General features: G+C 47.7%; 2 protein-coding genes across 2 annotated transcripts; one reads left to right on the forward strand and one right to left on the reverse strand.

The window, feature by feature from the left end:
- Positions 1-771: 771 nt before the first annotated feature.
- EDB91DRAFT_1256921 (uncharacterized protein) lies at positions 772-1549 on the reverse strand (the record flags this gene model as incomplete). Its single annotated transcript, XM_041324252.1, has 4 exons — positions 772-901; positions 957-1188; positions 1243-1425; positions 1480-1549. The coding sequence occupies 4 exons, from the start codon at positions 1547-1549 to the stop codon at positions 772-774; spliced, it is 615 nt and encodes a 204-aa protein (XP_041168977.1).
- Positions 1550-1914: 365 nt separating this feature from the next.
- On the forward strand, positions 1915-5454 carry EDB91DRAFT_1240399 (uncharacterized protein; the record flags this gene model as incomplete). The annotated part of the gene is made up of 10 exons (XM_041322017.1): positions 1915-2370; positions 2423-2638; positions 2692-3257; positions 3305-3470; positions 3524-3570; positions 3726-4120; positions 4170-4355; positions 4387-4525; positions 4576-5228; positions 5276-5454. The coding sequence occupies 10 exons, from the start codon at positions 1915-1917 to the stop codon at positions 5452-5454; spliced, it is 3003 nt and encodes a 1000-aa protein (XP_041168978.1).
- Between the last annotated feature and the right edge of the window lie 12345 nt (positions 5455-17799).

Here is a 17799-nt window from a genome sequence, read left to right on the forward strand (position 1 = left end):
CTGCCCGCCATGACACTCTGTTATGACCAATGTTCACCAATAATGATGAAGGCGAGCACACAACCACTAGGACTCGGTCAGAGAGAATAGCAAACAAGATGGTATTGAGCGTGAACGTCTAAGTCACTACAAGTGTAGGAAACGAAGAGGTTAAGTCTAAGGAGTACTTATGCTAACTAACCTACTTATATACACAACATTGAATAGGAGTCTGAAAGAAATCAGCCAATGAGAAAAGAGTTGTACGATACTGCGGATGACTAAGTATGACTCATGATATATAAGCAAATGAGTAAGATGGCAACTAAACAGAAACCCAAGTTCCGACCGGTTCTTCTTTAGGAAGCGAGATTGTTCTAGCCCGTGGAGTAGGGGAGCCAATTGGAGAAACCACAGGTGATATGTGAAGAGGTGAAGGTGTGACAGGGTTGGGAGTCATGTGACCGGTTTGGGTACTGGAAGTAGCCAAAGGAAAACCAAGAAATGAAAAATGATTCGTATTTGGAATTTGTGACACACTCATAGTAAATATTCCTGAATCCTGACCGTTCCGACACAGTACACAACCAATATTCCTGACTGTGAGCTGTCGTCCGACGCAGTAGCAAGCTACTTCAACCTCCCAGAGAACAAAATGTGTTCAAGAAACGATATCATGATTGCAAGCAAGAAACACGTGGGCAGCAAGTACAGATAAGAAACACGCGGGCGACAAGTACATATTTCATATATACACTAGGTATCACATTCATTTGCTAGCAGCAGCAACCATCAGAGTGGCAACTCCTGCACAGTGCCATCTTGCAGCACCTGGGCATATGCCTCATCTGCACTAGCACGAGAGGTGTACCGTCCGAAACAAGCTCCAGGAACACCTACTACATGTGAATGGACATTATGCCTGGAAGAACATTGAATTGAGATGTCTAGGTCTAGATGAGAAGGAGGATACGTACCAGCCTTGAAATACACTGGTCTCACATCCAACAGTAATGACGTACCAGCAGGCCAAAGCAGAAGTACTCCCGTGATGTGGAGCAGCGGTGGTGAGAGATGTAGCAGCAGCAATGGTGACTGGGGGTGGCGCAGCATTGGTAGCTGCAACACCAGCTGCTGCAGGAGGTGCAACATTGCCTGTAGTAGCCACGCTGGTCAAGGAACTCGTGTCTGTGACACTCTGAGCCTCATCTGGTGTGTTCGATCAGGATCTGGTATAGCTTTTTACATGAAGCGAAAACTTACCTCCTCCTTCAGGTAGGTCTGGACTGTTGCTAAGGGAAACTGCCAGGGGAATTTGAGTGCGACAGACATAACAAATTTGCCTATGAGAACGAAGAACACAACCTGGGCAGTAGCCTACTGCTAGCACTTCCTCCACATAGTCAGGGAGGTTAACGCCAGCCTCAGCATGGGCATGTGTGAGAACTGAAAATGATGATTTGAGTGCAACGACAAACCAGTGTTATTACGCTGACTTACATAGTTGATCGCACAAAAGCTCCACCACTGTGACCAGTTCGGACAAACTGAAGGTTTGTTCCTTAACCATCGTGGGAAAGACCTTCATTTTGGACAAACAGATGGAGCTCAATGTAATAACAACACTCAGTGACTGAAGATAGCTAAAGATGTGGTTGCTCAATGATGGGAAAAGGTTTCAATCAACGTATCTTATATCACTCACATTGGCAAACATTGGCAAACTCCGCCGTGGGCTTCACAGAAGGGTTCTCACACGACAAGAAGCCGATACATAAGGATTGGGAGGATCCCGAAGCACATCCTCACTCACTCCCATAAGTCTGGACTCATCAGACAATTCAGACCACGCAATGTCGAGCTCTAGTGGAGGCATCACCAGCAGTGACCCACCAGGTATTGTATATCTGCTCAATGCATGATGTGGGATTGATCATGAATTTCATAGCTCATGAAACAACTGTGATCCAGGCCATGATGTTGCCTTGGTCTTGGCATGAACTCAATAATTGTGGTCATAGCAGCCGGGGTCATGGTCGGGGTCGGGGTCGTGTGCGCGGACAACATGACACTGGACTTGGCCGTGGCAGTGGTCATGGATGCAATAGGTCGCATTTCAATGAATACATTATCGCTCCTTCATCAAGTCTGCCAATTACTCACGAGAGGGTCAAATTTACCTCACAACTGCACGGTGGTCTAGCTGCATCTCGTCAAGATGTCATCAGGTCCTTGGAGGCATCTTCTTTCACCAACGCACATTCTGCAGACATTATTCTTAGTGATAACATCGGCGACAATGGGAATGGTGATTACTATGCAGCAATGGATGAGGATCCTTCACCTGAAGTGGAAGTAGGATCTCTGAATAAGCGCAAGCGCACAGCTGGTGTATGTGGATGGTTTGGTTTCCACTCGCTTACTGTTTGCTGACCTTCTCCAGGACCATCCTCTCCTTAATTGGATTGATCATTGGGAATTATTCCTTCTCAAGATGCTTCGCCACGACGGAAGAGGTGATGGTGTCTCGTCGACCTTCTGTGACACCTGCGGGATCACTGTTGGTGTATACCACTGTAAGGATTGTTTCATGCCCGGATTATCATGTCAGATGTGTGTTGTTCATACTCACGCACATTCACCGATGCATCGTGTAGAGGTAAGTGGCATGTCTGATTGGGATGCTGTACATGCCTCATCGGAATCCTACAGAAGTGGAATGACAAGTGCTTCCAAAATGTGACTCTTAAAGATCTGGGGCTTTGCATGCAACTCGGTCATAAGATTGGTGAATCATGCCTGCTTCCCAACCGAGTGTTCAATGATGATTTCATCCTCATCGACACCCTTGGCATCCACCCTATGGCCATGGATTTTTGTGGGTGTGACAGAGCACAAACTCACACCCAACAACTGTTATGTGTTGGTTGGTTCCCTGCGACAACCAGTGACCCAAGAACTGCAGCGACATTTGGCATGCTCTGGCAGTTCCACATCTTGTCATTTGAGTCGAAAGTTTCCTCATACGAATTTTACCATTCTTTAGCTCGTCTCATGGACAATACAGGCCTTCTGAAGCGCAAGGATCGGTATGAGGTGTTCATGCGCATGGCGCGTGAATTTCGGCATGTGAAGATGCTGAAGCGAGCTGGCTGTGGACACGATCCTTCAGGCATCATTGCCACACAGCAGGGTGAATGCGCGGTTTTATGCCCAGCATGCCCTCAGCCCGGGAGGAATCTTCCTCATGCTTGGCAACTTGCTCCAAAAGGAAAAAGGTACGCACTTCATTGATTGATAATAACGGCTTCTCATGCATCTCCAGATGGTTATATGGCCTCTTTCTTGCAATCGATGCGAACTTTTGCCTGAAGAGGCAGATAGTCTCAAAGGATACTGTGGATCCGAGTTTGTCCTGTGGGTGGGGATACTTTGTCGACGAGACCACATACAAGACACATCTTACCAATCACGGCATGGAAGCCCAAGAGGTATGTATCATGTTTTGTTTTATCTTAAGCTTGTATTGGTAGATGTAACACAGAAAAGCATGTGCGCTAGTCATAATGCAGTGAACATGGCAGAATCGAAGTCATCAAAGGGACTAGCAGCCACGGGACTTGGAACCATCGACTGTGCCTGACATAATATGAAGCTTCCAAATGGCATTGGGGACTTGCAGAAAGGCAAGAGGTACGTACTGCTTGGATGTGCGTGGACCCACTTCATTGATTCGCCAATTCCAGATATATTAATATGGATTTTCTGTTCTTTTCAACCTTATGTCACCGCTCTCTCGAAGTTCTTAATGTGTCATATGATATCGCGTGCCAGTGGCACAAAAATCTGTGGGCCAGGATGGTAACACTTCCAGAGGATTATCAGCTTGATCACGCAATCAAAACTGTTCGCTTCTTCGTACCCAAATTCCATCTTCCTGTGCACATCGCAAAATGCCAGACAATGTTCTCTTTCAACTGGTCTCATTGGGTTGGGCGCACTGATGGCGAGGCTCCAGAGCGAGGATGGTCAAACATCAACCCAGTGGTTTCTAGTACAAAAGAGATGGGTCCAGGCTGTCGATGGGACACGTTGGACAATCATTTCGGAGACTGGAATTGGAAGAAGGTCGTCAACTTAGGTAATTAATAATCATCCCCCGAAGCAGCAGCTCTAAGTGTGCATTTCAGGGGCGAGCTTGCTATGGAAGATGAAAGAAGCAATGCAGGAGAAGGTGGCCTTCCATGTGGCCTTTGAAGAACTCAATGCTGCCATTACCAAAGAACATTGCATAGCCTGGACGGCAGAGGTAGAAAGGTGGGAGGATAATCCCAATGACACGTGTGTGCCAAATCCATTTGAGGCTAAATCAATAGGTCCGTCTGAAAAGGAGCTGATTTGTCATAGCAATCATGCAGGCTGGTGCACGCCTGAAACTAGCGCAACTGGAGGCAAAGGAGCTGGAAAGGGAGGCAGGTGTATTGCTGCACCTGGAGGTCTCACCGAGTGTCTTCATAGGATTGGGTCTGGATTTAGAAGAAGAGCAGTAAGTTCGGTTGTTTTCTTCTCTGTATTACGATGCTGATCATGACGCAGATGGCGTGTCACTAGGTTCATGAAGGGTCTGGGTAACCACGTCACGGATACCCAGAAAGGAAACCTGCAATGTCAGAGGAACACTTTACATCGCAAAATCGAGTCATGGTGGATCACGCAAGCGCTATACATGCCTATCGTGCATGGCACACTCTCTACTTCAATATCACCATCCTCTGATTTAGGGATCGATAATGCGGAGGACTTGAGGCTTTTTCTCCCTTCTGCTATCGGCAATCGTCCATGCCACGACCACCTGCGACTCTACGAATGGGAACTACGCCTGGCTCAGGCACATGACGCGCTGGAAGAACTCAGGCAATGTCTGCAGATACGCTCATCACTCTTGACATACAAGAAGGACTGGGTCTGCGGGCAGGGTGCGAACACAAGGGCTCAAAATGCCTTGGAACGTGTTACTGGAAGACAAGCAGCCTGTACAGCAAGGTACCATGCTTCATGGGACGCGCTGAATGTCCTGGCAGGAGAGCTTGGAAAAGTGGGGTGGCAAGGAGGACTTTGGCCACTGGAGCCTGACGATATACGACCGCTTATTGATCCAGCTATCATTCCTGGGCAGGGGAGACGAAAACTGACCTGGATTTGGAGGATGAGTGGCGTAGATAGTGGTGGAGATGGTACAGATGAAAACAGTGAGTGGCAATGTTCGTAGTCACAGCCTAAACTAACACTAGATCAGGCGTGAGGGTAGAATGGTGCAAAGTGCGAGCTTGTGCGATGCGCTGGGCTGAGGAGGTCGAATTGCTCCATGAAGAAATGTGTTGTGTCCTTCAATTTTTTCTGTGGCAGGCCAGCTGGTGGGATGAGCAGGGGCATTGGCATGTGGAGGAGGATACAGGGTGTCTCGAGGGTATATGAGCTTATGCTGCCAAGCAGGCAAACATTCACCGAGCGTTCACCGATCATTTCCAGACTTTATGGTCTCCCTTTCTCTCTCCTGACACCATAGCCTTGTCGAACGTGGTTCATTCTAGCGCAGACCATGCTGCCGACCTCCCTAGTCTCTCGGTGCCGCCTCCACCCGAGGTGTAGTTGCTTATGTGCCTGTGTACATTATTGCCAATATATGTCTATTTTGCATCCCTGAAGTATGTGTGCGGTGTGTATGTAATGCTTCGTGGTACCTTAGATTGGATCTGGACACCCTTCTGGTCAGCGTGCTTCACAGTGAAGGTACCGTGTGAACTGATCTGATTCCTGGGGGGAACATGCTTCTGGTCAGGAACACACTTCTGGTCACTGTGCTTGACAGCGAAGGTACCGTGTGAACTGGAATTTGGATGCCGGAGACAGGGCAGGCGGAGACAGGGTAGGTGTGTCTTAGGGGCAGCTGTCTTACAACTGTAATGAATTAATGCATGATTCAGGCTTACAATTGTAGTCGCTCATGTATTACAAGTATCTTACAATTATAAGACTTAATGTATCATCACCCCAGGGTGTTGTGCTGAAATCAACAAAAAAATTCAAGGTTTAGATGTGAGTTGTTTATGTCTTTCATAGCACTATAAAATCTGCTGAACCATGGGTTAATTCAGACAATCATGGCTACCAGTCACAAGGTTGCCTCCAAGCATGCAAAATCCACAGATGCACAACCAGCACAACCACCTGTGCATACCACAAGTGGTCGACAGCGACGGCCGACCAAAAAAGAAAATTACCACGGTAAATCCTGACAGTATTGTGCAAGAACGTCTCACTCACTAGCGACTCTACAGTCTCTGAGTCTCAGCACATTACCCATCACCAAGAACACAAGGAAAAGAAGTTAGAGAAACGGAAGAAAAAAGTACTGAAGGCTACTTACCAAGCTGATCCCAACGTCTTTGAGCAAGAGCCATCTGAGCTGCATAGCGACATTGATAGGGAAGAAGAAACTATGGTTTGATCACCCGTTTTCTTTTCCGCAACTCAGAATAATCACAGATAAAATATTTATTTAGTTCTCAGATTGCAATATGCCGTCCAAGCTGTCCCGGCCCAAGGTCCTGACATTCAGTGCTGGGAAAATCCCCCCGCCGATGTTGCATAATGCCAGTGCCACCTGCAAGGCTACTACCACAGGTACGTGTCTACTCTGTTAATTCTATACTAAGACTAATCCACCTCCACTACTATCAAGCAGCTCCAACTCTGAGTCCATGTGATGATGAGTCAACAGACTGTGACTCTCAACCTGAAGCTCAGGTTGACCACACTGATGACTCGGAAGAGGACAATAATGACAACGCTGAAGAACTATCGCCAATAGCTCGAGGGACCAAGCGACCACTTGATGTGACTTTGGAAGATGCCATGGTACTGCCAAAGATCAAGAAAAATTCGGATGGTTCACGCCAACGCATGAAAGCCAGTGACTTTGATGATGTCTCCAAAGAGATTCTTGTGACGGCAAGCTCTATTTTCCAGTGTCTAATTGTCACCCAGGCACCATTTCCCGATAACCTTGCAGTTGAGACAAAATTGGCAAAAGCAGCCTGGCATGAGGCGTGTCAAATCAAAGGTGTCAATGTCAAACTGATGCCTTCGGTGGTCAAAATGGTGAGTTGTCTGTTCTCCATGTGTTCTTCATCTGATTTATATCATACCTTGTGAAGCTCTTGACCCGCACATCACAAGTGCATGGGGAACTTAAAACGAAAATGCGATCACTGACTGGGTCTTTTTTCAGTTTCCGGACAAGCAATTCCAACGATGTGATAAGACAGAATAGAGATCTAGCAGAGTCTTTGAAAGACGGTTCTGTGTTTGCTTTCAAGGTACGCATTTTGATGATCTACATGGTGTTTCAAGTCCTGAGTCCTTGGACTAATAGGATTGGGCATCGAAGAAGGGAATCTACAAGACCGAATTACTGCAACTGGGTATCAATGTCATGTGGTTTGCAAATCGTCACGACGAAGGTGTCGTATACCATAAATACTTTAATCCTATGCCCGTTGAAGTTATCGCTCTTGTGCTTACAACTGTGAGTCTCTTATTCTTATATTCAAGTTGATGGTGCTGATGAATCACTGGTAGATTGAATGTTGTATCGACAAATGGTTACAAGGTCTGAAGGAGGATATTAAATTCACATCAGCTACTTATGGAACTGTCTACCATGATCATTTCGGCTCATTGCAGCGCTTCAATGAGCGCACGGCGCCTTATAAACTCCTCGAAAGAATTCATATCAATCTGCACAACATGGCTCAGTGCGTTGAACAGTGTCCTTTTCGCAAATGATATTCTAACATTCATGCTTTGAAGTTTCCACGCAGGTGTCGACACCCTCCCTACTATGTCGTCATCTGCATCCCGGATCAGTGATGAGGCGTTCGAAGATGCCATCCAAGAGTATCGACTTGAGGAGCAGGATGATGCAGAGGCTAGCAAGTCGTAAAATGTGTTGACTTGTTGATTAGTAGACATTCAAATTCAATTGTTTTTGTGATTCTGCGTGCTACTATGTGATATATGTATTACTATATAGCTGCTGGAAGCTGGCAGTAGTAGCGCTACATGAACTATGTAGTGCTACAGTGGCTCAAAAAACTGTCCACATGTTTTCACATTTTTCACTATCTATGATATTGTGTGAGAATATACAAACACATCAAGGACATGCTGGTACCATATTGTAGTACTACTTCAGGGCTTCCAATTGAGCCATATGGCGTGGGAATTGGTCGAGATATGGTGGAGATATGAGGCTTACAAAATGATGACTCATGCGGACAGTTTTTTGACTCAAGTATTTTACAGTGATAATCAGGTATTCTAGTACATTGTGTGACCTACCTTGGCTTTAATTACTGCCTCTATCCTTCTAGGCATACTCTTAAAACTATATCTAACTATATAAACCAGAATGTCTCATGTGTCATGGTCATAATTACCATGAAAGCCGTCTCCTCTACTCAAAGGGATAATATCTTCTCTTTGTCCTATGCTGGCCTCTCTGCTCATCAAATTTCCTCTAGAACTGAAGTATGCAAGTCTACTGCAGCCAAGTGTATCAAAGAAAGCCACCTGGACAAGGAAAACTCTTGTGGAGGACGTCCACCTCTGCTAATAAGGGGGCTATCATCCAACATATCACTACAGGAAAGGCTAATAATGCCCTCCAAGCCACCCATTATACCAATTCCACCATCACCACCACTGTCTCTTCACAAACTGTGAGGAATGTTCTCAAGGCAGCTCATCTCAAGGCAGTAACAAAGAAGAAATGCCTCTTATCTCTATTAAACATAGGCTGAAAAGACTACCTTTGGCTTGGCCCATCAAAACTGGACTGTAGAGGACTGGAAGCATGTTATATGTTCAGATGAGACCAAAATCAATAGGATTGGGTCAGATGGGAAGGTATATGTATGGAAAAAGAAGAGGGATTTTCTAACAGACAGAGAGGTTAGTGAGGCTGTCAGATTTGGAGGAGGTTCTCTAATGGTATGGGGCTGTATGAGATGGAATGGTGTGGGTATGCCCGCTGAAGTTGAGGGGAGGATGGATGCTGAGCAGTATGTGGACATTCTAAATGACCACTTGCTGCCTAGCATAGCTGACTCAGGGATTGATGAAGAAGACATCATTTTCCAACAGGATAATGATCCCAAGCACACATCTAGGAGAGCCAGACAATGGTTTAAAGAACATAATATCAATGTTCTTGACTGAACAGCACAGTCCCCTGATGTCAATGTCATTGAACATCTCTGGGGAATACTCAAGAAGATGCTTCAAGCCTATGAAACCCCCCCTAAAGGAGTATAGGAGCTATGGGAGAGAGTAGCAGTGGAATGGGCAAGGATTACAGCAGAATATTGCCAGAAATTGATTGAGAGTATGCCTAGAAGGATAGAGGCAGTAATTAAAGCCAAGGGAGGTCACACAATGTACTAGAATACCTGATTATCACTGTAAAATACTTGAGTCAAAAAACTGTCCGCATGAGTCATCATTTTGTAAGCCTCATATCTCCACCATATCTCGACCAATTCCCACGCCATAGGGCTCAATTGGAAGCCCTGAAGTAGTACTACAATATGGTACCAGCATGTCCTTGATGTGTTTGTACATTCTCACACAATATCATAGATAGTGAAAAATGTGAAAACATGCGGACAGTTTTTTGAGCCACTGTATATAGCTGCCTGTAGTAGCACTCTGAGGAACTACAGTCTACTACAGTAGTACATGGTAGCGCTACCTGATTCTACATAGCACTATATAGTACAACATAGTTGCCTCACATACTATATAGAAGGGACTTGACTACCGAGCTACAGAGTCTACCCTGGCTATATAGTACTATATAGTCACTGGGCTTTTTCCTGATGATGACAGGGCACTGAATGTACTGATTCGTGCTGGCGATGGTGGTCTGGAGCGAGAATGACAAGAACTCATCCATATCATTTGAGGTTGCAACTACTGGCTCTGACTCGCGGGCAAAGCTGACAGTGGGGATGGCGGGAGAGGCTGACGACGGGATAGATGGTGGGATAGGGAACGGCGGGGGAGGCAGACAGCGGCATAGATGGTGGCATTGACAGACCTCCCGGCATTTTCTGGCCAATCGCTAGTAGATGTTCCCCAGACTTACCAGCAGACACCTCCCATACTTTTGACACAGAGTCTGTGGTCTGTCTGCATAGACCTTACGCAGACCAGCCAGATCCCGCATTTTCTGACCGCAACCACCATGTCAACACCTGGACCATTTGTCAAGCACGATACCCAACCCCTTTTATTAGTACCTAGCATCCTTTCAATTCCTATCACTTGCTAAACCCTTCCTTTCGTTACTGTTCCTCCATGTGTAACACTGCCATCTTCACCCTGTCAACAACTCTTATATCATTCTCGCTACTCTATCAAATACAATGCCACTCCCTTCAGCTACTGCTTTCACCGACCGTACACCGAGTAGTGATGGAAAAGTTCAGTTCAGTCCGGTTCACCAGGAAATTTGGTGAACATTGAACCGGACGTCACATTCGGTTCAGTGATTTTGCTGAATGCTGGACCAAACATGCTCAAATGCGTTCAGTGCGTTCGGTTCATGTTCAGTTTGGCGTTCGAATGCTGAACGTCTGAAATTTATGCACAAGGTTAAAGACACTGCGTGGCATCATGTGAGGGGCTTAGTGATGTTCTGGCCCGGCTTGGGCCCAAGCAAGCCGTGGCCTGTGCGCAAAATTCCAACAACATAAAGCACTGGAACTGGGATAGGTCAGAAGCAGACAAGCCTCGAACAAGTGAGTATGAAAATGGTAGAAATAATGTACATACATACATAGATATAACATGTATACTGGGAACAATGCAGGCAAACACAAACAAGGGGCGGAGATCACGCACTCCCTGAGAGTGGGACATCGCTGTGGCACCATCAGTGTCAGGTCAGAAGTTCAAAACACGAGATCAGACACTATCTGAGAGCGGGACATCGCCGTGGCACCATCAGTGTCGGGTAAGCAGCTCAAAAGACAACATCACGCACCTCCTGAGAGTGGGACATCGCTGTGGGACCAAATTCTCGAGACCAGCTTGCAATGCATCAGCAATACTCTGAGTAGCATTGGCAGGCTCCTGTAAGAATCAGTAAGATGATGTCAATATTGGTAAGTAAAAAGAAAACAAGGAAGAAAAATGATGCACCTGAAGGCATTTGGCACCTTGAAGACCACTACAGTGTGTCCCAAGCACAACCCATCAATCTCTTCACCTGGGGAATTGACTTGGAACAAAGTACACACGTGATGTGACACGAAAGTCACTGAGCGTGAAAGGAATCTAACCCTCACAACATCACAAAATTCTAGGACTAGGTAGTGTTCGCGTTCGGCGTTCGGACACGTTCGAACACGTTCAAAAAGGTTCGGAGAAAGCTGAACGTAGAACCGAACTATGGGTTCGGTTCAGCCCATACCCCGAACCTTGAACCGGACTTCAGTTCGGTTCGGGAAAAGTCCGGTTCGAACCGCGGTTCAGGACCGAACTTTTCCATCACTAACACCGAGCCCTTGCCTTTAACTATTCTAGGACGACCCTTCCTCATCCTACAGTATAAGTAGCCCATGTACATTCCTAATGACGAGCAGAATAGAACAGTAGATTCCCCAGAAGAACGTCCCGAAGAACTCGTCTCATTATCTTTTCTTACCATCGCTATAACGCGGTCACTCTCGTTTATCGATTCACGATTGCTCTCGCATCCGTCGTCCCTCCTTTGAAGCTAACACTAACCATTATCATTCCTTCAGCGGTCTATCTACCTCCTTCGCACTCGCATCGCCTCTAGCTACGTACGTCATAGCTAACTTACACTAGTTGCAGAGAGTGCTCCTCGCCCGACGATAACATAACGATGAAAGGTTTTGTACAGTATGTACCTGGACAGTGGAAGAAATAATGAATGCGAAAAAATCTACGAACGAACAGTTATTTCTAATAATCTCGGAGTACTACTGTGGGGTGGCTGCGTCAGTGAGCGCTTGCATACAGAAGAACCATAACTTACCGATCAAGCTGTCTCTTCGAAGTCCTCGTTCGTCAACCGTCGAGCACCCAATAGCTTCCCGATGTGCGTAGGCAAGTACCCCATTCCCTTGCGGCGCATACTGAAGAGAGCCTTCAACATGGGGATAGGCGATTGTTGGAAGGTGTCGGGGTAATCCGCAGCAGGAGGCCGATCGTCCGGTCTGATGAAACCATCACTTTGGATCTCAAAAGTACCCTGGTCCTTGAGATCTGCGGTGTAAATGCCCAAGAAGCGGCACAGCTTCACGTATGTGCGCCGATGAGGAAGGTATAGTTGCCCAGCAAAGACGTTGAGCTGGCGGGTGATGGAGTCATGTAGCATCCATCGCGCGGGGAGTGATGGTATGACGTAAAGGCGCAAGTCATCGCAGGACTTCATCATCTTGATGACACGAGGTGTGTAAGTGTGCGAGCGAACTAGTTTACTTGATCGAATGTCAGGTAATAACGCGTTAACCTCGAAGGGGCTGACAATAACCAGCACCAGTGTGCCAGATGTTGTGCTTGAAAGAATCCAGTTGACTAGACGAATATAGCTGTCCGTTTTGTCTGCGGTCAGAACTGTCGTGGTAAAATCCCTCGAGGCAAACACGTCCCGTGACCACGGCTGACTCCCCGAGAAAGCAGCTGAAGTTGTAGTGAGGGTGTCGAAAACTGCAGTAAACACACGAGATCCATCCGGAATGTAGCCTGTTCGAATGAAGTACCTGACGTCCTCGTCGATGCAATGGGTAGCAGCCGGCACTTGTGGCGGTCTCTCCACCTCGGACTCACGCTCGATCTCCTGTACTACTTCTCTCTCTTGCTCTTCGTCCAAGCGGTTGTTAGGCAAAACGCTTAACCCAAGGCTGTCGCATCTCTCCAAGAGCTCTTCATCTAGCGATGTCTGTGAAACAGATTTGTCCATCTGAGCTGATGCGTATAACGTTTCCAAGCGCTTGGCCTCTGGCTGAAGCCAAGAACGGGCGAGTTCGGCGGGCGGAATATGGTTAGATAAGAACGAGGACCATGCATTGTGGCGAGACGTGTAATCCACCCCATGCTGAAGCCATTGTGAAGCACGACGTTGAATGTCCGAGCACGTCTCTGTCATCGCCCACACGAGGATATCCGACACATGAATGTCCTCAGCATCGTCCTTGTTGTTCACGTCTCGGATGCTGCGATCTACTTCTGGAGGTGCGAAAAACATGACTGAGTGGCCGTGGTCGAGCTTTCTCATACGCATGCACCCTAGTAATATGTTAGTAAGTGTCATCAATAAAAATATGTTTGCATCCTGACCTTGGACAAGGCGATCCTTAGTGACTTTTGGCCCTAACGTGACAGCTGCGCGGAATCCCCGAGGCAACTTGACGTCCGTTCCTCGGGTGTGTTCATCGTCCAAATACAATACACACTGGTCTAATTGCTGAGCAAAGCAAGACGCAGAGAAAGGTTCTATAACTTTATCCCGAGTGCGCACCACAAGTTCATCGTGCTTGTTGAAATAGATCGCCGCCTGAGCATCCAGGTTGATTTCCAGCCACATCTCCGCCACCTTGTCATTTCGCAAGTCAAGCACTTGTGCACCCACATCGAGCAAGACTCGTATTTCCGGCGACTGTTTCGCGATGGCCTCGAGGAGCTCCCGAGCGCCTCTACCGGCGGCACGCGAGTCATAATGACCATTCTCTGGCTGCAAAAGGTGGGTGAGAACTCTGGCGTTCGTACCACGCTGGTGGGGTAGTGCATGCTGCGCTATGGTGGTGGGTAGCAGGTAGCGAAAATCGTTTGTTCCACTGAAGCCAGTGGTAAGCAATCCGGAAGACTTTTTCTCTGCAAGGTCCCAAGCAGAACAAGATAACTTGTGGGGAAATTGCTTCGCTTCTTTTGGAAAGACGATCTGAGCCAAGAAGAAATCTATGACAGCCTTGTTGCGCCCGAAGAGAGGGACCAAACAGGTAGTGAACTATTCAGTAGACTCCATGTTTATTCCGCTGAGGCGTCGCAGGTTTTCTGGAAGCGAAGCTAAAGACAATCCCTTGATCCATGCCTCATATTCCAATGCGGGATTGTCTTGCTTGAGTAGCTGACGGAAGCAGAGGGCTACCTGTTTCTCAGTGAGCCCTTCGTAGTAGTATGAAAGACATGTAAGTGCGATTGCGATGTCTGGATGTCCGAATTCTGCCCTAGATGAGGGAACATCCTTGGCCCGGTATGGCACGGCGAGCATCGTGCGTTGGGGATCCAGACCATAATCTACGCGCCATCGCCGCTCCTTCAGCGTGTATACCAGTATATCGTGTGCAAGGAGACCTCGAATGAGTAGTAGTCCATTCCACAGACTGGACCCGGCGCAATAGTCGCGAAGGAGTTGTGGGTCAATAGTGGGTTGGATAAAAAAGTCACGGATGGAGTCTTTGATATGAGATGGCACGTGGTCGAACGCGAAATTTGGAAGACGGCCGGCAAGGATGTCGTCAGAAAGCAGCTCGACCAACTTTTTACCTGCATGATCATCCAGGATTCTGAAACCTGAGAAGGTTCCGACAGCGCCTTGCTGGAAATCTACTCCAAGAGGAGAAAATTCTTCGTGCAGACCGCAAGCATGTCTTTCCACAAGGGTCATCACCTGCTGTATTGTGGTCCATCGATCAGGATAACCTTCCAATTGCTGTTGATAGCCCATAGTGTAGATAAGTTGAAAGCGAACATGCAGCAGTTCATCACTCTCATCTAGTATGTCGCGAGTGTGCGTATCAAGCCATCGTTGACTATTCAGTAGGGGCGTGGCCAATTCTGTCGAATGTCGTCCAACCGCAATCGCAGGCGAAAGCTGTTGCTCGACGGTCATCAACTTGAAAGAGAGGATGTGGTCTGGTTGTGCGATAAGAATACCACCAACGGTTTTGCACTCATCAAACAGTGACTGGATGGTTTCTGCATGGTTGGAAGTAATGGGCAAGGAACGGGAGAATGGCATGTAGAAAATTCGCCTGTTGGTAAGGCCGCTGAGCCGTTCCACGAGCAGCTGAAACATTTGCACAGCCAAAGGCTTTAGCACGACAACCCGTACCATATTGCTGCGGTCTGCTAGTGCAGCGCAACAGATAGGTACAATCACGGAAGATTTGCCTTCCCCCATATGAAGCTGCAGGGCGGTATTGTTGTTAGAGCTTGGGGAAATCATCTCGATTGCCACACTAGCTTGCATGTGACGGATAAGAAATCGATTCTCTGCCTAGTACCGTTAGCGATCGATCATTGTAATTGTACATAGGTGACCATCGCATACCTGAATTAGAAGCCAGTCCAGATATTTCTGCGTACCATCCACTCCTAGGTAACCATCGTTCGCCAGCTCTTTTGCGAACTCCTCACTGTCGCCATCAGCTGCTAACTTCAATTTCAGAAGTCGTCGTGATCTTTGCAGTCGAAGAAGAATATGGGCGAAATTGGTCAAAGGGGCTTTCCATGAGTCGGGCGTTTTTGACGTGGAGGCGAGGAGGCCGAGCAGAAATGTAACGGTAATGCGTGGCCATTGCCCAGAATTGAACAAACTCTCCTCTGCTAAACTCGAAGGAGCTAGATGCTCCTCCAATTTACGAAAGGCGTTTTTATAGAGCTTATTACACCATGTATGATGATGTTGCAACATGTCAACTGTCCAGCGAGCCGGGTACAGCGCGGTGGGCGATTGTTCATTCTGTAGATGGGTTCTGCTGTCTTCTAGATGTGCAGCATACTGGCTACCAAACTGGTCCGATCGACGTCGCGAGAGGTTCGAGATGACATGCTCCAGTGGAGATGAATCAAGCCCGCCGCCAGAGGACGTGTCAGTCAGTGAAACATGACTTTGCTTGAGTGGATCAGGGGGTAATGTGATGATGGGCGGAGGCTTTTTGAACAAGTCTTTGGTAAGGACGGCGGTGGTGACTGACATAACATCTGAATTGCTTGGGGTGAATGTGTATGATTGCTCGAAGGACGGCGTGAAAATCCGCCTCGCTTCATCAAGCACATTCTGCACGCAATCCAGATATGTCTTCAGACACCGGTTGCGATAGCAGTTCGAGTATTGCTTTTCAAGGGTAGCGCTAACATTGGGCTTGTCATATCGGGAGCCGCTCAGACAATCCAGAGCGCGTGTAGGGACGGAATAGCAAGGCCAACAATCAAGAAGGATATCGACTGCCGCTTTCTGTTCACGTAGACACTCGGATTGGAAGTGATTTTGTCGCCGGCTTTCCAAGTCGCGGTGCGACTCGTCATTGTAACGAGACCAGGATGCCTCAGGACTACTGCTAAAGGAAGTATATGAAGAGATGTGGCGGCTGATATCCTGTTTTAGGGGTTCGATTCCAAATGAAAGGTCGTATACGTCATATCCGGGGGAGCAAATTGCACGAAACTCAGGAATAACCGCAAACGCGAACATGGTCGCGGCGAGTCCCACATTCTCTGGGGAGGAGTAAGTCATGGCTGATAATGTGAAGGCGAGTTGGAATGTGTGAGTCTCCCGATCCGCGTGGCGACAAAGTTCGTAGACGGACATCCATCTCTGAGCCAAGTCAGGCTTCAACCACTCTCGGCTATATTGAAGCGATATATTGCGTGTTTTTCCAAAAACATGTTCCACTGAACGAAGACATCGTAGAGCGCCCGACAAGGCTCAAGCGTGATACTCCAGTCGCGCACCATACGTGCGCAATCAAAAGCTTTTTGATCGTCGGTTGGGCAATGGACATCCCTGGAAGCATATCTGGCACTGTTGGACGATTCGCTGGAATAGAAGGAATCGACTAAATCTCGGGAGTAAAGGACGATGGACCGCTGAGAAGCACGTTCCAGGAGGGACTTGTCGCGTGATGGAAAGTTCGGACAAACTGCAATTGGTGTTTCGCTGAGCACCTGCAGCTTTTGTGCATATTGGACTATGTTCCTCGCAGCATGGTAGAACGCGCAGCTTTGGACATAAGATGATAAGCCACTTTGCCAGTGGACCTCCTGCAACCCCATTATGTACCATTTCCGGTCAACAGTCAAGGAGCCTATCTGAGCTAGAAGCTTGGAGTCGAACGGGTCCAGCTTCATGAAGGAATAGCATGCGGCGGATTGCAACAAACACATGGCTTCTTCCAAACCGGTGCGTTTGGTCAACGGATCCGGAACATGGGCACTACACACGGCGTGCAAGTACACCTTGTACAGTTTATTCGTGAGACCAACGATTCCTGTCAGGCGGCCGAGTTCCACGTCAACGGTATAACAGTGATAGGGACGGCGAGCATGATTAGGACTGGTACGGACGGTGACCTGGACATGGTGGCCTCTGGGCTCTACTACAAGGTCACCTTGTGGGATGATGACACGGCGATCACTGCAAGCTTGTCGATCTTTGGGGCGCAAAACGAGCTGGTTAACAAGTCCAAGCATTGTACCAGTAGACTGATCTTCATCAATGACCATGCCTCGCTGGTTGCGCGAATGCAAGTCTCCATCCCTGTCTATAAAGAAAGAGAGCCCAAACCGAGGGAGATCGACCTTGACTACAGTCTGGCCTGCGTCCGCGCTGCAAGTGACAATCAGGTATCGGAAATCTTCGAGCGGGCTCAGTGTCTTTGCTATCATGCAGAAAGAGGGGCTACGAATGTCGATAAGAGTTGACTTGCCCTGCCACGCGACTGA

Source organism: Suillus paluster (assembly GCF_016628075.1).
Source record: "Suillus paluster strain FC165 chromosome Unknown EDB91scaffold_230, whole genome shotgun sequence".
NCBI lineage: Eukaryota > Fungi > Basidiomycota > Agaricomycetes > Boletales > Suillaceae > Suillus > Suillus paluster.